The sequence below is a fragment of the Schistocerca nitens genome, chromosome 4 (assembly GCF_023898315.1).
Source record: "Schistocerca nitens isolate TAMUIC-IGC-003100 chromosome 4, iqSchNite1.1, whole genome shotgun sequence".
In the NCBI taxonomy this organism is placed as follows: domain Eukaryota; kingdom Metazoa; phylum Arthropoda; class Insecta; order Orthoptera; family Acrididae; genus Schistocerca; species Schistocerca nitens.
Genome location: NC_064617.1, coordinates 683,209,324 through 683,235,280, shown reverse-complemented (window position 1 = coordinate 683,235,280; position 25,957 = coordinate 683,209,324). Strand labels below are relative to the sequence as shown.

General features: G+C 42.3%; 1 protein-coding gene across 1 annotated transcript in view; it reads left to right on the top strand.

Moving 5' to 3' along the window:
- LOC126251864 (fidgetin-like protein 1) overlaps positions 1-17,494 on the top strand; it is a 179,369-nt gene extending 161,875 nt beyond the window's left edge. The window contains exons 11-12 of the mRNA XM_049952550.1: positions 13,636-13,827; positions 17,092-17,494. Of these exons, the coding sequence (XP_049808507.1) occupies positions 13,636-13,827; positions 17,092-17,217 (318 nt within the window). The 3' untranslated portion in view covers positions 17,218-17,494. The remainder of the gene's footprint in view (positions 1-13,635; positions 13,828-17,091) is intronic.
- Positions 17,495-25,957: the final 8,463 nt, after the last annotated feature.

Here is a 25,957-nt window from a genome sequence, read left to right as displayed (position 1 = left end):
CACATTTTGATGATTCACTACCCACAGCATGCACAACTTTACTGTTTTTTCCCTCCAAAATATCGACACTTGCAGCTTCAACAAAGTCACACATCAATTCACTGTTAAACACTTTACATTCCTGAAATAATACATCAATGCCAAAGCCATCATCAACATAAATATTCAAATCAGCAAAAGGTTGCTGAGATGCTGATACACCATTTAGATTACTACATAAATTCACACCAGAAACCTTACTTTCCTCCATTGACAAATTAACTTTACTTGAATCGTACACAACTTTATCCTCCACCGCTACATTACACAAATTCCTGCTACCTTGTCGTACAATTTTGGGACTTCCAGACTTGCTACATTCCACTGTGATCGGACAAAAATCAGCACATACTGCCATTTCTATACATTTTTCATCCAGATTAACCCCTGATCCTAATTTACATACATTGTCACATTCACACTCTGACAAACGTTTTAGATCCACACTTTCATCAATAAGTTTCATTTTGCCTTCATTTGAGACTAGAAACGTATATTCCTTCCTCCGAATTATCAATATCAGTAGCTTTTACATCATTACATAAATTTCCATCACTCTGTTCCTTTAAATAGAAATCATCTACCTCCACCGGTTCATTTTTAACTTCAACTGCTGGCGAGACCAATGTTAAGCCTCTCTTAGTAACATTGATGCTTTCCGCCAAAACACAATCACCCTCACTTGCAGCTGGCGAGACCAAAGCTATGCCGCCTTTACTAACATCGATGCTTTCCGCCGACTCACAAATACTTGCTACTACAACACCTTCCTTACTGTAATTGCTGCTATTATTTGCTAATACCTCTTCAGAACTCTCCACACAATTAGCTTTCACAAAATTCATCTCCTCTCTAACTTCTTTTTGAACCACTGAATCATTCCATTCATCACCATTCACACACTCATTCATTACATATTCATGACTTACATCATTCCCCACAAATTTATTCCCATTACTTTTACTTAAATATTTCAGAAATCTATGCTTCCGCCGTTCGCACCTGCTTTTATGGAAAGAGCCACCTATAAAGTCTTCCTCTTCAACATACTCCATATTACATATTTATTGCCTTTCGCCAAATCTATCAACATTTCTACCATTACTATTATCTCCAGTTCTTTGCATCACCTGTTCAGATCGCCATCCCCTGACCTGAGATGTGGTGAACATCAGTTTCCCGACCAGTTGTTATAGATTGCACTTCGCGCGAATTTCCCCCCGTCACTGCGTTCTTTACTTGGGTCCTGTTCATGGAAGTTATCACTCCCGTTTGTTCTCCGACCATTTTGCTCATTCTAGCTACTATCTCCTTAGCATTCCTTTGATTTCGCTCATGATTATTATTTTGGTGATGTTTATATGGATTCCCATTTTGATAACTACCACCCGGTTTGCTCTGAGGTTTGAACTTCAAAGCCCTCTCTGATTTTTCTAAAAATTCTAGAAATTCGTCCATGGAATCACTTGGACTATGGACAAGATCCCATTGCAAATTTTTGGGTAATCGCCTTTTAAACATGGTGATTTCCGTTAAAACCCCCAACGGATGTTTCACATGCATAAGCTTGCCAAATTCGAGCTTGCAAAAATCTCTCATCATCCCATTACCGTACCTGTAACCGGCCCGTTTAAAAATTCATTTTGGATCTGCGTCTGTTCTGCCTCGCTCCAAAATTTATTCAAAAAACACTTTTTGAACTCTTCATACGATTCGCACGAACTACATTTAACATTTGCCTAAGACTGTGGGTCTCCCTCCAAATGTTGTTTAAAGTATTTTATTTTCGCTTCGTCCGACATGCTGTGAACAAAAGCTTTCCTACACAGAGCCAAGAAATTTACTCGGCGATATCTTCCGTCATCTGTGTAACATTTCACAGATCCAGTATTTGCCCAAGGGATATTTATAACTTGTGTGACCTGTTGGGAGGCTAACAAATTTAAATCACTTTTTATCTGTTGCCTTTGTTTTTTAAATTCATTTTCACGAGTGATACTGGACTCTGTTTTATCTTTAATTTTGCCCACTTGTTTCTCCCCCCTCATTTACACGATTGGTAATGTCACTAATTGCTAAACTTATACCGCTTTTATGAGCATCTTGCGCTTTTATACAGTCGCTTACCTTCCCCCAAGTTCCATCTGTATCTTATCCATTTTTTCCCCTAGATTTCTTTCCACTGATTCAATTTTAGATTTTTCTATTACAACTTCATCTGTAATTTTTCCCATATCCACTCGGACACATTTTAATTTATCATCAATTGTGTTTTCAAGGTTACCCCTAATTTTTTCAACTTCATTTTTCATAGCGGAGCCTATTTCAGTGTGTTTTCATAACGGAACCTATTCAATATGCATTGTACCCATGTCAGTCTGAATTGTATCTGTAACTGTTTGCAATGTGCCCACATCTGTTCGCAATGTACCCATATCTGTTCGAATTGTTCTGATATTATTTGCCATTATATTCATATTATTTCCCAATCCCTGCATCATTTGCATTAGCTGAGACATCATGTATCCCCCACATTCATTCCCCTTGCCTGAATTCCTACTAGTTACACTTCCGTGCTCTGATTTCGGACTAACTGGCTCACTTCCGTTCTCAGAATTACACACACTAGGTGACTGTTTTATATTCGTGAGAGCTATAAGTGGAGCTTGAACATCAGAGTTAAACACTATCTCACTACTTGTGCAGGCACTTACCTGATCTGAGATGGTTCCCTCTGCCATGATGATGCCATTGGTTGTAGTGGAAGTCAACATTGAAGGACACAAATCCCAGATGAGCCCCCAATTGCGGGATTTCAAAATAATAGTGGTGGCTCTCAACTATGTACCCTCAGACACAGGAGTTGAAATGTTAAAAGCTATGGCTGGTTTCATTGTCTAGGGGCTGGGATATGTAGTTGCCGCATTACAAGCCAAATACTGCTGTGTCTACAGTATACAACATGAATATAGACATGAATCGAATGGTCGGAGGTTCCCATCACTCGGCAATTGCGAATTTTGAATGTAACATAGAAATTTATAAATGAAAGATTGCAATTAAATAAAGCTGCAGGTACTATTTTTAACGACTTTAAATGATGAGTACAATAGCAGAAGTAGCTTTAAGAATGCTGTTTATTACTGCAAAACACTTATTGGTGTTGATGGTCCAGCAATTAAATAAAAGTTGAATTGCAGGGAAACTGTAGATGCCTACTTCACGTAATTTGTTATGAACAACAACATAGCTTGCAAGATATTCACTTCTAAATGCATACTACGTCTTCACTGCAGAAGCTAAGGAAATCTCACAAGTGCACAAGTCGGCACTATGAAATATTTCCATCTCCTGCAACCAAGCGCAAACTGCTCAACACTCTCAAAGTATTTCCTGTGACCATCTGTTGCGCCTTCCCGTCCAGTAGTCCCTTGTGTCCTGTGTGACCCAATGCTCCTCCCCAACTTCCATACAGTCTCTCCATTGACTTCGGTAGTTACCTACAGTAGTAATGAGTGCTGTGATTGGCTAGAGTGCTCCCGCCATGTCTCCAAACCAACACACACTCACAGACATATTGAAACACACATGAGATACTGGATTTTCATTTAAATAACTTGAAATGAGATACATATTCCTACGACTGGACCATAAACATGCTCTAACACACACATTAAATACATAAACAAATGAAATAAACGTATATCAAAGGAATAGAAACAGGAGTAGGCCAGTAGCCTAATGTCTCTGTGCTTTCTAAAACACAGTAAATATTTGATCATTTTCTTCATGAATAGTATGCATGGGTATAAACAATGACATAGACGAATAAATATATTTATAATCATGCTGCTACCATTTTTTCGTGTAACTGTGGAGTACTTATGGCCTGACGTGATCAATAGTAATTGGCCACTTTGAACTCCAATAGCTCATGTAATATTCAAGTTACATGCCTGTAATTCATACCAATTTAGGTTTACACTAATGGCTTTCTAAAGACACATCATTCGAGAAAATCGGATGAGCCGTTTAGATTTTGGAAATACATTGCTGGGTGTTACTTGTATAATTTACAGTCAGATACGAAACTTTAAACTAATAAAGATATTGAAAATCTGATTACACCATCAGAATCAGCGGGCAAATAATGGTAATGTACATGTTTGTTTTTAAGGTATCATGATTTCTCTAGCTATTATTAATTTCTACATGAACTGTGAAATGTCTGCCATTAAGGTTTCACAAAGTCCGCCATCTTTGGCACTCTCGGCACACTAATCTCCTTCATCGACACAAAGCACAGTCCTCGACACTATGTCAGCATGGAATTACCAGCCACACGGTTGGCCTGGACCACTTGCTGGGGCTACCCCTCTTTCTCCGGCTAATGTTTGGCACCACACGGTTGCTGACAAGCCCTGGCTTGCCGAGCGGCCCGTGTGGCCATGCCAACTCCGAACTTGGAATATTTTCAGGGTGCCACAACTCACCCGTTATCTCACAATTGCTGTAAAGGTTTGCAGATGTGGGTGGTATCTTGCTTTGTACCGTTCCTCATACAACTGTTGAACTTCATGCACATTAACATTGGCTAGTCCATAAACAAAAAACATATCTTGTCCTTCAAATGAACACTGTGCTGCCATGCTTACTGTATGATGAAATTGCAGGTGACATGTATGTGTGCTCTGAAGCGATGCTTACATGTGAATGCCTCTGACGTGAGGTGGAAACAAACAGCAAGACCTATTCAACATGTGTGCGTATTATGTTGGGGCAGTGATGGAGCAAGGGATGTTTGTATGTGTGAACTGGCAACCATAGTACTGCCTGTCAACCAACGAATGGCAACAGGACAATCCTAAGGCCAATTGGAGTGCATGGCACCAAGTTTTTCCATAGTTTAAAAATGGTGTGTTGTGTGAGCTTTCCACATTTTGTGACTGTTACATGCACATTTTGATATTGTTTCACTAATTGGTTTACATCTCGATGGATTTGAGGGTCAAATTTTTCACTAATTTCTTGGAGACAAATGAAAACTGTTGGTAGCAGTTATCTGAAAGGTGTTAATCTGTATAAGTTGTGATGATAAAATCTGTTTTTAATGAGATTTGAAATCTTTATTTCTTTTGCCATTAATTCCATTGTATCTTACGAAATCATAAAAATTTAGAATGTCACATATTTCCTCAAAAATGAAACGAAAAAAACTAAGATTGGATTTGAACATGGAGTACAAAATTTCAGAATTGTGCTCTCAGCCACTGTGATACTAATGCACTTCGGTACACGCCACAGGAGTAGCCTGATGAAGTCATATTTAAACTTTGACCATCATTTTCTCAGATGCTATTGTGTGTTGGCACTAAAGCCAAAATACACTCCTGGAAATGGAAAAAAGAACACATTGACACCGGTGTGTCAGACCCACCATACTTGCTCCGGACACTGCAAGAGGGCTGTACAAGCAATGATCACACGCACGGCACAGCGGACACACCAGGAACCGCGGTGTTGGCCGTCGAATGGCGCTAGCTGCGCAGCATTTGTGCACCGCCGCCGTCAGTGTCAGCCAGTTTGCCATGGCATACGGAGCTCCATCGCAGTCTTTAACACTGGTAGCATGCCGCGACAGCGTGGACGTGAACCGTATGTGCAGTTGACGGACTTTGAGTGAGGGCGTATAGTGGGCATGCGGGAGGCCGGGTGGACGTACCGCCGAATTGCTCAACACGTGGAGCGTGAGGTCTCCACAGTACATCGATGTTGTCGCCAGTGGTCGGCGGAAGGTGCACGTGCCCGTCAACCTGGGACCGGACCGCAGTGACGCACGGATGCACGCCAAGACCATAGGATCCTACGCAGTGCCGTAGGGGACCGCACCGCCACTTCCCAGCAAATTAGGGACACTGTTGCTCCTGGGGTATCGGCGAGGACCATTCGCAACCGTCTCCATGAAGCTGGGCTACGGTCCCGCACACCGTTAGGCCGTCTTCCGCTCACGCCCCAACATCGTGCAGCCCGCCTCCAGTGGTGTCGCGACAGGCGTGAATGGAGGGACGAATGGAGACGTGTCGTCTTCAGCGATGAGAGTCGCTTCTGCCTTGGTGCCAATGATGGTCGTATGCGTGTTTGGCGCCGTGCAGGTGAGCGCCACAACCAGGACTGCATACGACCGAGGCACACAGGGCCAACACCCGGTATCATGGTGTGGGGAGCGATCTCCTACACTGGCCGTACACCACTGGTGATCGTCGAGGGGACACTGAATAGTGCACGGTACATCCAAACCGTCATCGAACACATCGTTCTACCATTCCTAGACCGGCAAGGGAACTTGCTGTTCCAACAGGACAATGCACGTCCGCATGTATCCCGTGCCACCCAACGTGCTCTAGAAGGTGTAAGTCAACTACCCTGGCCAGCAAGATCTCTGGATCTGTCCCCCATTGAGCATGTTTGGGACTGGATGAAGCGTCGTCTCACGCGGTCTGCACGTCCAGCACGAACGCTGGTCCAACTGAGGCGCCAGGTGGAAATGGCATGGCAAGCCGTTCCACAGGACTACATCCAGCATCTCTACGATCGTCTCCATGGGAGAATAGCAGCCTGCATTGCTGCGAAAGGTGGATATACACTGTACTAGTGCCAACATTGTGCATGCTCTGTTGCCTGTGTCTATGTGCCTGTGGTTCTGTCAGTGTGATCGTGTGATGTATCTGACCCCAGGAATGTGTCAATAAAGTTTCCCCTTCCTGGGACAATGAATTCACGGTGTTCTTATTTCAATTTCCAGGAGTGTAGATGTCCCATTATTCTCATCCTTTGATCATCCTGCCAAGACTCAACTGTGGGAGGTTCCTCTTGTGAACAAAAGTATGAAAAATTGCTAGCAAACTCGTCTGTAGTTCATCACAATGAGAGAGATTTGTAAGTGCAAAGCAGGCAGAATTGGTTGTTTTGGTTAGTTTATCTGTGTGCTGGTGCCAGCTTTGTTTATTACCCATCTGGACATCCAGGAACTTCAAACATGGAACCTCATCCAGTATGTGCCCACTGGTCTATACTTCTGTGTGATGTGCATACTGTACACACACCATAAGATTATTTGACTTGTCGCTCTAACGAAGTAGGCGAGTGTCGGCAATATGTCTCGTGGTCTTATTGTGGCGTGTTTATCTTCTGCCGTTAGGTCAGACTATAGAAATGCCACTTGCACGTTTAGAGTAGCAGATTGACAGTGACCAACTTTAAACAGAACATGATTAATTTTCACACTCATTTATTAAAATAATAAAAAGCATAGAATTACTTAACTGGATTCTAGATGCTATTTACAACTGACAATTTGAAGTTCCTTTGGTCTTAGTACGTTAATCTTATTCTCATATCTCTCTGATACTTGACAAAAGTGTCTATACATTAATCTTCATGGCTATGTACAGGAATGTGGTAATCTTATTAGGCGCAGACTGAAACTTGACTATAGACTGGTACAGACTAATGTAGACGGGTACAGACTGGTGCAGACTAACTAATCGGAGGTCTGTACACTCGTTATAATACCTCGCGCGTTCAGGTATCACTGCACGAGTGTGATCCGTGAGGAGAAAAGGTTCTACGTTAGCAGCAATCTCATTGGCTGCGTTACATATTAATACGCGGATCGACGGAAGCAGAATTTGGTCCGTCTCTAAGGCAGCGCCATCTCGTATTGCGGAGACGGACGAGCGCTGCACCTGCACTGTTGTGCTTAGTGGGGCGCGCTCTAGTGGGAAAGTTGTGTGTGTGCTGACTACGCGGAACTATGTACACAACATCCTGGAACCCAATTTAATTTGTTTGGAACAACATAACATGAGTCTGTTTAAGATTAAGGGTTAAACTGTTTGTTGTGAACCAGTTGTAAGCTTGTTCGGTTTCCCATTTACTTGTGCCTGGTATGGATGTGTGTGTAATATTTATCACTATATTAATGTCAACAGCAAACATCCCGGTTTTTGAACAATCCTTCAATGTCATAGGTAAATCGTTTATGTAAGCTAAGAAGAGGAGTGAGCTAAGCATGAAAAACTCTGTGGAATGCCACATTCAGTGTTCCCCCCGCACCACATTTAGTCTTATCTCAACTGTATAATTTAGTAATGTGATCTTTCATTTTCTGTTGTCAAGATAAGACTCCATCCGTGAAAAGGAAATACTTTTAACTCCATACCATTTTAGTTTTTCTAGTATAACTTTGATCAGCTTTATCAGAGGCTTTGGTAAGATCACAAAAAATTCCAGCAGATTAAGATTTCTTGTTTAGTCCTACTGGAATGGAATTTGCGAGATCATCTATTGTTTCTCAGCAGGCAGCCTTTTCAGAAACTAATCTAAGCTGCTGTTAAAATATTTCCAGGAAGGTGGTTCAATATTCCATTGTATGCATCCTTTTCAAAATAAAAATTTAAAAATTTTAGAATATGAGGAGGAGGGAGATGTGTCTATAATCAGAAGCAGCTTTCATAAATGGGTATTAATAGCACAGATTTCAGTCTTTCAGAAAATACAGTATTACTCATTGACTGATAGCAAAGAAAAGATTTTAGTACTTTTGTTGAAATACCACCATAGCCAGAAGAGTTACTTCTTTCCATTGATGTAATGATTTTATAATCTCTCTGACAGATGATTTGGCAAAAATGATTTCTTGTGGTTGAGTATGCAATGCCTGTCTAAGTAAAGCTAATGGGTCTACTTTTGATGGTGATATTTTTATCTCTGCTCTGTACACCGTTGGAACTGCTGTTTTGTATGTTTACAGGTATATTACTGAAATGCCCCATTTTTTATAATATTACAAAAAAATGTGTTAATTAGCTTTCAAACACTAACAGAAACTCTTGCCATTGCCTGTAAAAGCATGAAGAAATCCTGTAACTGTATCAACTATACAATATGGGTAAAAGTCTCCAGATACCCCACTGAATATCCTCGATGTAGCATCAGACTCTGTTTTTAGAGGGCTTGCAAGTTCTGACAAAATACTTTGTTAATATAGACATATTTCCTGTTAGAATACGTCAAAGGGGAGAACTGAATGAATTCTAATGGGAGATGATTACAGGGACCAACAATTTCAAGACTTCGAGCTGAGATTTCACTTGTGTTACATGTGAGCATACCTACTGTTAGAGCAATGTTATTGTCAAGCGGAAATTTAAGGAAAGCACTAAATAAGTTGTTGCGCAAGCTGGCATAAGAATTTATCTGATTAGGACCTCCAAACTATAAATAAGTCCGACAATAGTTAGGTATCAGACCTTTTCTGTATGAGCATCATGTTTCTGTTCAGAAAGAAGAGAATTTAGTATCATATTCTAAAGAATTTGCTGGATTAACCCACACGAAGCCAAACCTCTATCAAACATCTTAGGGACAAACCATTGTTGGCTGCTTTGCAGGTCATTTCGTGCAAATATCCTACTACTACTGTTCACCATGCTTTGGGAAAAATGGAAAGAAAATTCAACATAATTAATGGAAAGCCTTTGCCAAAGATCAAATGCTATAAAAATAACAAAATAGTTATCACATATGGCTAATGTATTTGGAGCGAACCTCAGTAAGGCTCAAGCTCTCAGCTGATACACAGCTGATACACATCTTTTTCTGTGTTTTCGTCATAGTATATTTATTCAATTTTGTGCGTATTTCTCTGTGTAAGAGGTTTAATCTCGTATTTTTGAAAGTGTAAATATCAGTCTGTAGCGCAGTAGTTGGTCACTGAACAGCTAGCTACCTAGCTCATTAACACATCGCATCAGCATTCATTGGTGACTCACTAGGAGGGCAGCATGTTGCATATCTAGGATTGTCTGCTTGCATAGTTCACTTCTTCAGTTAGTGTTGCTAGGATGTATGCATGTTGTGTGTGGGCACTGGAAGAGCTGGCCACAGTTTGCGAACAGCTGAATGTGCCTCTGGCTACACACAGTCACCTTCAGGCTGCTGCCTTGGGGCAAGGCGGTGGCAGAGAATCTGGCATGTCACATGGGACACATCATGTGTCATTTGTTTTGCCCATGGGATCTGCTTCTGAGGCACCTCCAAGTGCACCTGACACATTGGATCCACGCTCACAGCAGGTGAGTGGTGGGTTGCAAAGTGTTCGCGTCACGCAAGGCGGACAGCCAATGTGGAGACTGGTCGCTTGGCCTCGCCCATCCACCCTATGAGTGAGCAGGCACATGGGGAAAGGAATTTACTAGTTCGTGGGAGCTCCAATGTTAGGTGCATTATGGGGCCTCTTCGACAGGTAGAATTCAGGGCTGGAAAGAAAGCCGATGTGCGCTCCATGTGTGTGCTGGGCCTCAACCGAGGAGTGGAGGCAACCTTACCTGTGGTTATCCAGCATGCAGAGTGCAGTTGTGTGCATGTTGTGGCTCACATTGGCACCAATGACACCTGCTGCGTGGGTTCTGAGGCGATCCTTAGTTCTTACAGGTGGCTGGCAGAGGTTGTGAAGACTGCTGGCCTCATACGCAGGGTACAAGCAGAGCTCGCAGTTTGCAAAACTGTTCCCAGAGTTGATAGGGATACTTTGGTTTGGAGCCGAATTGAGGGTCCCAAACACTGGCTTTGTCGACTGTGTCACAGTCTTGGCTGCAGATTTCTAGACATGCATTATCGTGTGTAGATTTGTAGGACTCCCCATGATAGGCCAGGGATGCAGTACACAAATGAGGCAGCTACTCGGGTAGCAGAGTACTTGTGAACTGCACATAAGGGTTTTTTATGCTAGGCAGTAGTCTGAGGTGCTCTGATGAACACTGACCAGTTGATATGCAGCAAGGGAGTCAAATAGCGCTCAGAATAAAGATACTTAGACTGTCACAATTTTATCAGTAAACTGTCGAAGTATTCATATTAAAGTTCCTGAATCTCTGCCCCCGAGGAAAGTTCTCGCACTCAAATTATTCCTGGGACTGAGAACTGGCTGAAACCCAAAGTGGAAAGCCCTGAGATATTCGGCAAGTCGTGGAACATATATCGGAAAGGCAGCTTAGAGGCCTTAGGAGGGCGAGTATTCATCGCGGTTGACAAAAATATTCTTTCTACTGAGGTTGAAATGGAGTGTGACAGTGAAGTCATCTGGTCGCATATAACAGGTGTAGGTGAACCCAAATTAATTGTTGGATGTTTTTACTGGACACCAGTTCTGCTGTGACAGTTCGAGTCATTCAAAAAAGTCTACAGTCAGTAGCGTGTAAGTACCCAGATCATGCAATACTAGTGGAGGCGAATTTAACCTGCTGAGTGTAGACTGAGATGTGTATAGCTTCACTGCGACGAGGGTGGGAGGAGGAGGAGGGGGGGGGGGTTTATAGACAGACAGTCATGCAAAATACTTTTGAACACATGCAAAATACTTTTGAACACATTTTCTGAAAATTGTCTTGAGCAGCTAGTTTGGCAGCCCACATGCAGTGGAAATATCTTGGACCTTGTAGCTACAAATAGGCTGGACCTTATTGACAGTGTCAGTATCGAAATGGGGATTAGCGATCATGATGTCATTATAGCAACTATGATTACAAGAGTTAATAAATCAGTAAAGAAGACTAGGAGAGTGTTTCTGTTAGATAGAGGAGATAAGCAGTTATTAACATCTCAATTAGACAGTGAATTGGCATCACTTAGTTGCAGTAAGATGAATGTAGATGAACTATGAGCAAAGTATTGTAAATTGTGGTCTGGAGAGCTATGTGCTTAATAAGTGGATAAAGGATGGAAAAGATCCACCATGGTTTTATAACGAAATTTGGCAGATGCTGAAGAAGCAGAGGCTGTTGCACTCTTGGTTTAAAAGGGAACACATAATTGACAACAAGCGAAGGTTAGTAGAGATACGTGCATCTATGATGCACGAAGCATGCAACTGCTACCACCGTCACACCTAAGCGAGAGGTCTGGCAGAGAACACACGAAAATTCTGGTCGTATGTAAAATCGCTAAGTGAGTCTAAGGCTTCCATTTAGTTTCTTGTTAACTAGTCTGGTGTGGCAGTTGAAGATGGCAAAATGAAAGCTGACATTTTAAATTTCACATTCAAAAAATCGTTCACACAGGAGAATAGCACAAACGTACTGTCATTTCACCATCGGACAGACTCCCTTGTGGACGACATAGTAATAAGCATGCCTGGCATAGAGAAACAACTGAAAGATTTGAAAGCAAATAAAAGACTAGATCTGGGTGGAATCCAAGTTCGATTTTACAAAGAGTACTCTGCGGCATTGGTCCCTTACCTAGCTTGCATTTATCGCAAACTGGAAAAAAGCACAAGTGATTCCATTATATAAGAACGGTAAAAGAACGGACCTGCAAAATTACAGACCAACATCCCTAACATCGGTTTGCTGCTGAGTCCTTGAACATGTTCTTAGTTTGGATATATTAAAAATTCTTGAGACTAGGAAGCTGATGTGCATGAATCAGCCTGGTTTTAGAAAGCATTGCTCATGTGAAACTCAGCTTGCCGCTTCCTCGCATGATATACTGAGAACTACGGATGAAAGGCAACAGGTAGATTCCATATTTTTAGATTTCCGGAAAGCATTTGACACAGTGCCCCATTGCAGGCTGTTAACAATGATATGAGCATACGGGTTAAATTAACAGATATGTGAGTGGTTCGAAGACATCGTAAATAATAGAACCCAGTATGTTGCCTTGATGATGGAACGAGCATGTGAGAACTGTGGTAGGGAAGGCAAATAATTGACTTCGGTTTATTGGGAGAATTTTAGGAAAGAGTGGTTCGTCTGTAAAGAAGAGTGCATATAGGATGCTGATGGAAACTATTCTTCAGTACTGCTCGAATGTTTGGGACCAGAGGTGGGCTGTTAAATTTGTTACAGAGACTCTTTGGGAACTCAAATGGGAATCCCCAGAGAGAAGACAACGTTCTTTTCAAGAAAACTTCTGAGAAAATTTAGAGAACCAGCATTTGAAGCTAACTGCCAAATGATTCTACTGCTGCTGCCAACATACATTATGCGTAAGGATCACGAAGATAAGATGGAGAAATTAGGGTTCATATGGAGGCATGCAGACAGTTGTTCTTCCCTCGCTCTATTTGTGAATGGAACAGGAAAGGAAATGACAAGTAGTGGTACAGGGTACCCTCCACCATGGTGGCTTGTGGAGTATCTATGTAGATGTGAATGTAGAATGGGAATTTGGAGAGTTTGGGTGATGGTAGTGTATTTTATCAGCCACTGGCAGCCAGTGCTGTGTGTTTGATGAATGATAAAATTTTCATTAATTACATTCAGTATGCAACATTTGAAAGTATGAGTATTCACAAAACAAGCCTTATCTGTTAGTTTTACAATTTTATCCATTGCTTTCTTGGTTTTATGTCAGTGTAGTGATTTAGTTTGTTGCTGTTACAATGCAAAAATTTAAAGTTGTAAATAGACTTTGCAACTTTTTTTTTTAATATAAAAATATCTTCATCAAGTTCATGCTTTTCTATGTCTAGTTAGTAATGAGTTCTTCAAAATTATTTTAAGATTTTTTATTCTCTTTTGTTTCATTTAGGCAAGGAAGCAAATTGTGGAACGTCTTATGTCAAATGAGAAACACTGCTTATCACCTGCTGAAGTAAATGAAATTTCATCACTAACAGAGGGATACTCAGGAGCAGACATGAAAAATCTTTGTCAGGAAGCCTCTCTTGGACCTATTAGGTCAATGAATTTCCTACATATTGAAAACATTACTTCAGACCAGGTATTATCAGTGTTCTTTTCTGTAGAAATATTCTGCTACATTTGTTTGTGTTACAGTCTGAAATTTCTGCTGCAGAATAATTTAAAATTAATTAGTGAATGCTTATTTGGTCATTAAATTTAATTAAATTTTATTGACAAGATTTATAATCTGGCACAATCTTTCTCATTTTCATCACTTGTCTGTACAACAAACTGTTTGGAAACAAAAGATCCAGATAGTTTGGGGGGGGGGGGGGGGTGGCAGGAGATTGCGCACACATGCTTGCTTGCTTGTGCATGTTGTTGTGGTTGTGCTTATGCGCCCAAGTGGGGGAGGGCCATACTTAGCAGGTTGTATGCTGACAAATAAGAACCACCTCAAGGAATGATGGCAGTGTTCATATGTTTTTTAAACTCACTGCAGACTGGTCAAAACTGTCAGATTTTTGTTACTTTAAGTTCTGGGCATATTTTACTGATCATTGTTGGCTTGACTTGACAGTAGAATGTTACACATAACAATCCAGGCAGATGTTTTCTTTAATTACAGTAGCCTTCTTCATCAACTTTCAACAAATCTGAATATAATAACAGGATACAATCATAATTTCCTTCATGATGGAAGTTCTTTCTCTTAGAGAGCAAAGATTTTTCCCCTTCTTTCTTGAGCAGGTACCATTTTATTAGGCATTACAGATGACTTCCAACAGTCACTTTCCAGTTTTATGTTCATCTACCAGAATGATTAATAACCTTTCTTCATTCTTTTACAAACTGTTAAGTGTGTATCCGTGTCATGTGGGTGATTGTGATGAGTGTTTGTACAGTGTAGTGCTGGATTCGTGTTGTTATGGATGAAAGGGAGGTAGTCTACTTCTCACAAAAGCTCCAAGGCAGTGACCGAGCTTAACACCCCCATCTGATGGATGGACCACTATCAACAATGTAACAGGCATTCACTTCATGAGACATTGTGGAGAGGTTTGGAATGTAATCCTGGACATTAGTGCAAAGACTGGTGATCATGAACTTATTGCTACTGCCTCTCCTCCCCTTTACAGCCAAATGCTGGCAATGACAATTTCATTCACTACCAGGATTCAAACTGGCTTACCTCAGAGTCAAGCACCACTGCACAAGCACGTGTTAGCGATCTTTGCCATGGAGGCAGGGTGAAGAAATGTGAATAATTGACACAATAAAAGACACCTGCTAAAGAGATAGTTCACTGCATTACCCGTGAAGTTGCTACCGTAGCAGTATCAAAATCTCTTAGGCTGCTCATTGGGAGAAAGAGAAATATATGCCTGTAATGGAAAGGAGGAGGAAACTGTGCAGATTTACAGGTAAGCATCTGCAGAAACCTAATGATATTTCAATGTCTAAACTGATGCAAGCTGCTGCCACCTCCACCACCAGTATCATTATGAGTAGTAGGTAGTTGCTGCTGCGGCTGCTGTATTTGGTGGTGGTGGTGGTGGTGGGGGGGGGGGGTGGAGGAGGAGGAGGAGGAGACATCTTTATTTAGAGTGCTAATGATACAGCATCCAGTGCAGTTGACAAGTAATACAATATATATTGAAATTTAATTTCATATTTAAAAAAGCCCTTGTTCTGTTTGATTAGTTGTATTGTATCCTGACACAGTTGTGGTAGTACCCTAATAAATCTGATGAGGGCATTGTACTCTTTGCAGGTGGTTCCCTAATTTCATGGGGGGGGGGGGGGGGGGGGGAACTCTTCAATGTCTGTTAAACTACTATTTAGTATGAACTAGTGTGTTTTCAGGATGTACCATTCTGCCCTCAGTAACATAGCTCTAATGGAAGAAGTCGTGGAGTGAAGTTTCCTAAACAGACATTGCCCAATTGGTGTTTTTGTCAAGATACTGACAGCTTGTAATATCATTTGGAGGTGAAGATATTTTATTGGTATTTGTTGTTTCAAAAGAAAAATTCACTTGAGATAATTACGCACACATGAAAGTACAGAGAATTGCACACACATGAAAGTACCAAGAAGTATCATTGCTTTTGGAATGTCTAATTCCTTTCTGAGGGAGGAAAGGGTAACTGGGTAAGGGAAGAAATGGTGGCAGGCTACCAAGATCCCAGGATGATACAGAACCACCTGTTGTGTGGATGAGGAGAAACAGATTGTAGATATTGATACTCAGACGGCTGTGATATTGGAAGGACATTAAAAGAAAAGTGCTTGAGTCAGTTCACATACATAAATAATTCAGGGCAAAACATGGGATGTAGCTGGTCCCAGTTGTTACAGTTTTATGAAGCCTTTTTACTGGTTCTGCTGTACATAGATGAAACAAGATTATCTTTTTACACCGAGATCTCTGGTACAGTGCACCATGAACACCTTACACTTTCTTTTGAAACCTAAGAACAGCAGCATGCATGCTAATCTGGAGAACTGAGCTAACACACATTTTCTGGTGACTGTTTTCGATGGAGCAAGCAGTGTGCAAATTGAAATTTCTTGCATAGACTGAAGAATTAGAAAATGTTTCAGACAAGGACGTTCATTACCTAGGAATCTCAGAAGGAAAATCGTTTGAAGTTAAAGTGAACAGAAGATTTGCAGATGATGATATCGTAATAGCTGATAGTGATAAATATGCAGAATTTGCTTTGTAATTTTTCAGCAATTATGAAAAACTAAAAATTTTTGTAGTAATCTAATCAAAAATGAAAAGACCCCCTAACATCATTATTGAAAGAAATAAAATAGAGAATGTTAATAAAGTTTGTTATTTAGGCATTACAGGATATACTAGATACAGCATGGAAGTCAAAATACTGTAGCAGCTAAACATACTTTCAATGAACAAAGGTAAGCAATAGTGAATAAGTCATTTAGTATAGGAAAGCAAAAACAAATTGTCAAGACATTCTTGTGGAGTGTGCTCCTATATTGCTGAAAAAGTTTAAGGCGGTGGCGGTGGCGGCGGCGGCGGCGGTGGCGGCGGCAGTGGCGCCTCTGATGTCGGTTCAGTAATCGGTTGATAACTTGCATAAAAGTCATCAAAATGTGACTAGGCTATTAGGGATCAACCCAATAGAATATTTTGCAGATTTAGAAGTGGTAGCTATTTCTTATCAAATGACACTTGAAAACAAATTGGTAATGTAGTGCTGTCATTAAACTCAAGTTTCATTACATACTGTTGTAATGAAGTACTGAAAATACCAAACACATTTTTTCCCTGCTACACCTGAAATTTTTAATTTTGTTATGTTCACACATTTCTCTCTTATTGTTAAAGGTTCGGCCCGTGACTGTAGAGGATTTCAAGACTGCCTTAAGGAGGGTAAGAGCTAGTGTTTCACAGACAGACCTGATACAATACGTGACATGGGATAAACAGTATGGATCAGGAGGCCCAATATGATGTTTTTGTAAGGATTATTATTTGAGGCTGAATACAAATTTTGTTTGTGCAGTTTCCATGAGAGCGGAAATATGTTATTGTATTTGGTACAAGCAAACACAAGGTTTTAACATAAATAAGCTATTTTGTAAGCTGAGAAATAGCTTATGTGGATGTCATTTTTGTTACTTATTAAGAATAGTTTCTGAGTCTCAGTTTCGAGTCAAAGGATATATGTTTTCTTGTTGAAATAGCAATAGTTATCATTCTGCTATTTTGAAAATTTGTTAATTTATGTGTTGATCCGTCATAATGTAATAAATGAACATTATACAGAAAAACTGCAAGATGTAAGTAACCACACTTCCTAAACTGTTAGAGGTAGGTCTGTGTGTGAAAGTAGCCATATCATATATATCAACTTTACTGCATAACAACATAGTTTTCTATAAGTATGATCATCAGCCAGCTGTCCAACTACATTTCCAGTCTTTGCCAGACTGTGGTCAAGTACAAGAATAACCACTCAGTGGCTTAAAACAGTGCTAGAATATGGTTGCCTCACAACTTGCCCCATTTTTCTCCACTGTGCCACCACCATCAGCTTCTCTGAATTACACATGAGGGAAATATCCCTCCTAACCTACATTTACAGTCTGAAATCTCCTGGACTTAAATTTCCTGCAAGCTGTTTCCACCACCTGCTTATCATACCCCCAGTCTGTCTCCTTACCTGTTTTCATATCCTCCCACTGGTTGCTCCCGCCTCTATCTACATATGTCCTCACTTTAATAATATTTTTAGGCTCACTAGCTGCTTGCCTGACATTTCCTAGTTACTTATTTATCCTTATCTTCCATTAGAGAGGAAAAGGAATCAAATCTGCCTATAGTGAAAAACTGAAGTAATTTTATTTCCATGTTTAAAAATATAAGTACAGCATACAAATTATAAATTGAGACATATTAAAGATTCAATATAATAATAATTTAATATAACAGGGTGTATATGACCCAGGACAACCGGGAGACCCGGGAAAAACCTGGGAAACCCCAGGAATTTTTAGAATTCTAGGAATTTTTCATTGTTTTAGTTTTCAGTTAAATTTTTGTAATTTTGACTGGTAAGAACCAATACTTTAACAAAGTATATTACTGTATCCTGCTATTGCAGAATAATACTTAAACAATAAAACATAAACGATAGAAAAAATGGAAATAACTTAAATTGCAAAGGAAATGCGCCATATACAGCAATGACACACAGTGCTCATGCAAGCGTCTGCCAACAGCAAAATGTGTCAAAGGCTTTAGGAAGACTATGTAATGCTTCATAACAACAAATAGCCTCTGATGAGCGTGAAGTTACAACTGTTTACATTAGATTCGTTTTAGCAGTTACGAGCAGACTCATGTGCATGTGCAGTCGAGTCGCATTTGAGTAGTAGATTCTCCCACTTCTGGCTATAAGAATGTGGCTGCTGGCTGTGCAAGCAGTCGCAGCAAGCAGCTAGATGCTACCGGGGAAAGGGGGTGCCAAATTCGTATTCTTGAGGAAAAAAAACTTGTTTCACAAAGTGCTTAGCTTCCAGTGCACGTTTATCTATCGATTATTCATATGATTGAATATAATAGAGGGAAATATTCCACGTGGGAAAAATATATCTAAAAACACAGATGATGTGACTTACCGAACGAAAGTGCTGGCAGGTCGATAGACACACAAACAAACACAAACATACACACAAAATTCAAGCTTTCGCAACAAACTGTTGCCTCATCAGGAAAGAGGGAAGGAGAGGGAAAGACGAAAGGATGTGGGTTTTAAGGGAGAGGGTAAGGGGTCATTCCAATCCCAGGAGCGGAAAGACTTACCTTAGGGGGAAAAAAGGACAGGTATACACTCGCACGCACACACACACACACATATCCATCCGCACATACACAGACACAAGCAGACATTTGTAAAGGCAAAGAGTTTGGGCAGAGATGTCAGTCGGGCGGAAGTAAAGAGGCAAAGATGTTGTTGAAAGACAGGTGAGGTATGAGCGGCGGCAAATTGAAATTAGCGGAGATTGAGGCCTGGCGGATAACGAGAAGAGAGGATATACTGAAGGGCAAGTTCCCATCTCCGGAGTTCGGATAGGTTGGTGTTAGTGGGAAGTATCCAGATAACCCGGACGGTGTAACACTGTGCCAAGATGTGCTGGCCGTGCACCAAGGCATGTTTAGCCACAGGGTGATCCTCATTACCAACAAACACTGTCTGCCTGTGTCCATTCATGCGAATGAACAGTTTGTTGCTGGTCATTCCCACATAGAAAGCTTCACAGTGTAGGCAGGTCAGTTGGTAAATCACGTGGGTGCTTTAACACGTGGCTCTGCCTTTGATCGTGTACACCTTCCGGGTTACAGGACTTGAGCAGGTGGTGGTGGGAGGGTGCATGGGACAGTTTTACATCGGGGGCGGTTACAAGGGTAGGAGCCAGAGTGTAGGGAAGGTGGTTTGGGGATTTCATAGGGATGAACTAAGAGGTTACGCAGGTTAGGTGGATGGTGGAAAGACACTCTTGGTGGAGTGGGGAGGATTTCATGAAGGATGGATCTCATTTCAGGGCAGGATTTGAGGAAGTCGTATCCCTGCTGGAGAGCCATTTCAGAGTCTGATCCAGTCCCGGAAAGTATCCTGTCACAAGTGGGACACTTTTGGGGTTCTTCTGTGCGAGGTTCTGGGTTTGAGGAGATGAGGAAGTGGCTCTGGTTAATTGCTTCTGTACCAGGTTGGGAGGGTAGTTGCGGGATGCGAAAGCTGTTTTCAGGTTGTTGGTGTAATGGTTCAGGGATTCCGGACTGGAGCAGATTCGTTTGCCATGAAGAACTAGGCTGTAGGGAAGGGACCGTTTGATGTGGAATGGGTGGCAGCTGTCATAATGGATGTACTGTTGCTTGTTGGTGGGTTTGATGTGGATGGACGTGTGAAGCTGGCCATTGGACAGGTGGAGGTCAACGTCAAGGAAAGTGGCATGGGATTTTGAGTAGGACCAGGTGAATCTGATGGAACCAAAGGAGTTGAGGTTGGAGAGGAAATTCTGGAGTTCTTCTTCACTGTGAGTCCAGATCATGAAGATGTCATCAATAAATCTGTACCAAACCTTGGGTTGGCAGGCCTGGGTAACCAAGAAGGCTTCCTCTAAGCGACCCATGAATAGGTTGGCGTACGAGGGGGCCATCCTGGTGCCCATGGCTGTTCCCTTTAATTGTTGGTATGTCTGGCCTTCGAAAGTGAAGAAGTTGTGGGTCAGGATGAAGCTGGCTAAGGTAATGAGGAAAGAGGTTTTTGGTAGGGTGGCAGGTGATCGGTGTGAAAGGAAGTGCTCCATCGCAGCGAGGCCCTGGACATGCGGAATATTTGTGTATAAGGAAGTGGCATCAATGGTTACAAGGATGGTTTCCGGTGGTACCAGATTGGGTAGGGATTCCAGGCGTTCGAGAAAGTGGTTGGTGTCTTTGATGAAGGATGGGAGACTGCATGTGATGGGTTGAAGGTGCTGATCTACGTAGGCAGAGATATGTTCTGTGGGGGCTTGGTAGCCAGCTACAATGGGACGGCCGGGATGATTGGGTTTGTGAATTTTAGGAAGAAGGTAGAAGGTAGGGGTGCGGGTTGTAGGTGGGGTCAGGAGGTTGATGGAGTCAGGTGAAAGGTTTTGTAGGGGGCCTAAGGTTCTGAGGATTCCTTGAAGCTCCGCCTGGACATCATGAATGGGATTACCTTGGCAAACATTGTATGTAGTGTTATCTGAAAGCTGACGCAGTCCCTCAGCCACATACTCCCGACAATCAAGTACCACGGTTGTGGAACCCTTGCCCGCCGGAAGAATGACGATGGATCGGTCAGCCTTCAGATCACGGATAGCCTGGGCATCAGCAGTGGTGATGTTGGGAGTAGGATTAAGGTTTTATAAGAAGGATTGAGAGGCAAGGCTGGAAGTCAGAAATTCCTGGAAAGTTTGGAGAGGGTGATTTTGAGGAAGAGGAGGTGGGTCTCGCTGTGACGGAGGATGGAACTGTTCCAGGCAGGGTTCAATTTGGATGGTGTCTTGGGGAGTTGGACCATTAGGAGTAGGATTAGGATCATTTTTCTTCGTGGCAAAGTGATATTTCCAGCAGAGAGTACGGGTGTAGGACAGTAAATCTTTGACAAGGGCTGTTTGGTTGAATCTGGGAGTGGGGCTGAAGGTGAGGCCTTTGGATAGGACAGAATTTCGGATTGGGAGAGAGGTTTGGAGAAAAGGTTAACTACTGAATTAGGGTGTTGTGGTTCCAGATTGTGTTGATTGGAATTTTGAGGTTTTGGGGGGAGTGGAGCTGGAAGTGGGAGATTGAGTAGATGGGAGAGACTGGGTCTGTGTGCAATGAGAGGAGGTCGAGGTTTGCTGGAAAGGTTGTGAAGTGTGAGTGAGTTGCCTTTCCGGAGGTGAGAAACCGGGAGATTGGATAGTTTTTTGAGGTGGAGGGTGGCATGCTGTTCTAATTTGCGATTGGCCTGTAGGAGGATGCTTTGAACAGCCGGTGTGGATGTGGAAGAGGAAAGATTGAGGACTTTTATTAAGGATAGGAGTTGACGGGTGTGTTCATTGGCTGAGTTGATGTGTAGGTGAAGGATTAGGTGGGTGAGGGCAATGGATTGTTCAGTTTGGAACTGGTATAGGGACTGATGGAAAGAAGGATTACAGCCAGAGATGGGAACTTTAAGTGTGAGGCCTTTGGGGGTAATGCCAAATGTCAGACAAGCCTGGGAAAATAAAATATGGGAGTGTAATCTGGCTAGGGCGAAGGCATGTTTGCGGAGGGAATGTAAATAAAACTTATTGGGGTCGTTGTGGGGATGTTGTGAGGGTGACATGGTATTAGAAGGTGGAAAGTGTAACATGAGGCTGAAATGAAAATGAAAATAAAAATATATGGCGAGAGATAAGGTGAACTAGAAAGCAACTGGAGATCTGATGTGAAAAAAGGCGAAAAGGTCTTGGTTATAGCTGGGCTATGTTGATCCTGTGGTGAACTTGGGTTGGTAGACAACGATGTGCACAAAGGTTATGTGGTTGTGTTGCCGCCAAAACACATTAAAGGGTGGAGCAATTCGGGAAAATTTAGAAAAAACTGCGTGTAAATGTAATGGTTTTGTGGTGGCAGATTGTGAAAATAAGGCTAGCAGGGATACGACTTCCTCAAATCCTGCCCTGAAATGAGATCCATCCTTCATGAAATCCTCCCCACTCCACCAAGAGTGTCTTTCTGCCGTCCACCTAACCTGCGTAACCTATGAAATCCCCAAACCATCTTCCCTACCCTCTGGCTCCTATCCTTGTAACTGCCCCCGGTGTAAAACCTGTCCCATGCACCCTCCCACCACCACCTACTCCAGTCCTGTAACCCGGAAGGTGTACACGATCAAAGGCAGAGCCATATGTGAAAGCACCCACGTGACTTACCAACTGACCTGCCTACACTGTGAAGCATTCTATGTGGGAATGACCAGCAACAAACTGTCCATTCGCATGAATTTACACAGGCAGACAGTGTTTGTTGGTAATGAGGATCACCCTGTGGCTAAACATGCCTTGGTGCACGGCCAGCACATCTTGGCACAGTGTTACACCGTCCAGGTTATCTGGATACTTCCCACTAACACCAACCTATCCGAACTCTGGAGATGGGAACTTGCCCTTCAGTATATCCTCTCTTCTCGTTATCCGCCAGGCCTCAATCTCCGCTAATTTCAATTTGCCGCCGCTCATACCTCACCTGTCTTTCAACAACATCTTTGCCTCTTTACTTCCGCCCGACTGACATCTCTGCCCAAACTCTTTACCTTTACAAATCTCTGCTTGTGTCTGTGTATGTGCGGATGGATATGTGTGTGTGTGCAAGTGTATTACCTGTCCTTTTTTCCCCCTAAGGTAAGTCTTTCCGCTCCTGGGATTGGAATGACTCCTTACCCTCTCCCTTAAAACCCACATCCTTTCGTCTTTCCCTCTCCTTCCCTCTTTCCTGATGAGGCAACAGTTTGTTGTGAAAGCTTGAATTTTGTGTGTATGTTTGTGTTTGTTTGTGTGTCTATCGACCTGCCAGCACTTTCGCTCGGTAAGTCACATCATCTGTGTTTTTAGATTATTCATATGATTTTGAAATGCTTCCCTGTTGGTTTTTGAACACTTTTGTACATATTTTAACTTGATTTCTGAATGAATCATAAGTTGATTTTTGAATGCGTACATAGTGTACGTGATGTCTCTGTCAGGAGAATCCTCGTTCATCTAGAAATAAACTTTCCGCAGACAAAAGGGGATGGGGCTATATGAGCTGAGCGGAGTAAAGCCGAACCCATGATTGCCAATTGCTGTCTGATTATGTGGTTGACTGGGTTTGCGAATGATGGGCATTGTTATAATTACTAGCGAAATCCATAGATTCACACTAACAGAATGAAAATAAATGACTGACAGAAATAATAGGTGAGAAAGATTACGTATTATCTTCTTGGTGTATCTGAGAAAATTGAATTTTGACAGAAAATTTTTGGCCAGATCGCTACACTAGTAAGGACCAGTTGTACAGTCCCCAGCTGGCAGCCGCTTAACTTCTATTCTGAAAGTAACGTGAAAACATGTTGTACGAACACGTAATAATGCCTAACTGGAAAATAATCGCGGGATAACTAAACCTGTGGTTCTGGCAGGGTTAATAAAGTTAACGGTGAACAAATTTTGACAATGGCAGGAATAGCTACAGAATTGGTGATGACAAGATTGTCTGTTAGAATGAGGAAGGAGAAGAAACAAGGACATTGCACAAATTATGCAAGAATAAGACGATTCCAAATTTATACAAAAATTTCGTAATAATACTTTTCAATCTCATGCTTGAGAAACTGGTGCATATGAATGAAATGTGAAACTATTTCCTAACATAAAGCTTTTTGCTTGTAGTAGGCCTAATAGGCATTTGATATTGGTACTTCACAAATTATATCCTGTTGTGTTATAAAAATGGCCATTTGTGCCAAACAGTCTCATTTATTTGGTGTGTGTTACAACATTGCTGTAATATTAGAAAGGCCTATTTTGTTTTATCTAGGAGACAGTGACAAAATAGACGTAATCAGATTGAGAAACCACACCAGTCTTCGGTATTATTTGTGTTAACAGCACTTTCAGTGTTAGATAACGACATTTCGATTTTTCATGTAGCAAAACGTTTGACAAACTTTGATGAGGTAATAGATTCTTTCGCAGAAAGGAAAGCACACCTTGTAAAGCTGTAGCAAGATTTGAGAGAAATAAATGCTAGGAGCTAAGGATTGAAGAAATGTGTACTTTCTTGCTTATTTCTTGTCTTTATTGGTTTTACGTATCCTATATTTAATTTTATGTCACACAAAACAGCAAGTTATTATCTAATAGACAATAAAGAGTGCAGATTTTCTGAAGAGTTCTTGTTCTCTCGATTACAAATAATCCCATCTGCTGAGTGCAGATTTTCTGAAGAGTTCTTGTTCTCTCGATTACAAATAATCCCATCTGCTGTTAATTGAGAGATTTTTTTAAAAAGAGGGGCAGGCTGTCAAACCCGGCCGACCGGAAGCAGGAGAGGCACCACAGGACATCTCAATTTCCACTGTCCTGAATATACACTCCTGGAAATTGAAATAAGAACACCGCGAATTCATTGTCCCAGGAAGGGGAAACTTTATTGACGCATTCCTGGGGTCAGATACATCACATGATCACACTGACAGAACCACAGGCACATAGACACAAGCAACAGAGCATGCACAATGTCGGCACTAGTACAGTTATATCCACCTTTCGCAGCAATGCAGGCTGCTATTCTCCCATGGAGACGATCGTAGAGATGCTGGATGTAGTCCTGTGGAACGGCTTGCCATGCCATTTCCACCTGGCGCCTCAGTTGGACCAGCGTTCGTGCTGGACGTGCAGACCGCGTGAGACGACGCTTCATCCAGTCCCAAACATGCTCAATGGGGGACAGATCCAGAGATCTTGCTGGCCAGGGTAGTTGACTTACACCTTCTAGAGCACGTTGGGTGGCACGGGATACATGCGGACGTGCATTGTCCTGTTGGAACAGCAAGTTCCCTTGCCGGTCTAGGAATGGTAGAACGATGTGTTCGATGACGGTTTGGATGTACCGTGCACTATTCAGTGTCCCCTCGACGATCACCAGTGGTGTACGGCCAGTGTAGGAGATCGCTCCCCATACCATGATGCCGGGTGTTGGCCCTGTGTGCCTCGGTCGTATGCAGTCCTGATTGTGGCGCTCACCTGCACGGCGCCAAACACGCATACGACCATCATTGGCACCAAGGCAGAAGCGACTCTCATCGCTGAAGACGACACGTCTCCATTCACGCCTGTCGCGACACCACTGGAGGCGGGCTGCACGATGTTGGGGCGTGAGCGGAAGACGGCCTAACGGTGTGCGGGACCGTAGCCCAGCTTCATGGAGACGGTTGCGAATGGTCCTCGCCGATACCCCAGGAGAAACAGTGTCCCTAATTTGCTGGGAAGTGGCGGTGCGGTCCCCTACGGCACTGCGTAGGATCCTACGGTCTTGGCGTGCATCCGTGCGTCACTGCGGTCCGGTCCCAGGTTGACGGGCACGTGCACCTTCCGCCGACCACTGGTGACAACATCGATGTACTGTGGAGACCTCACGCCCCACGTGTTGAGCAATT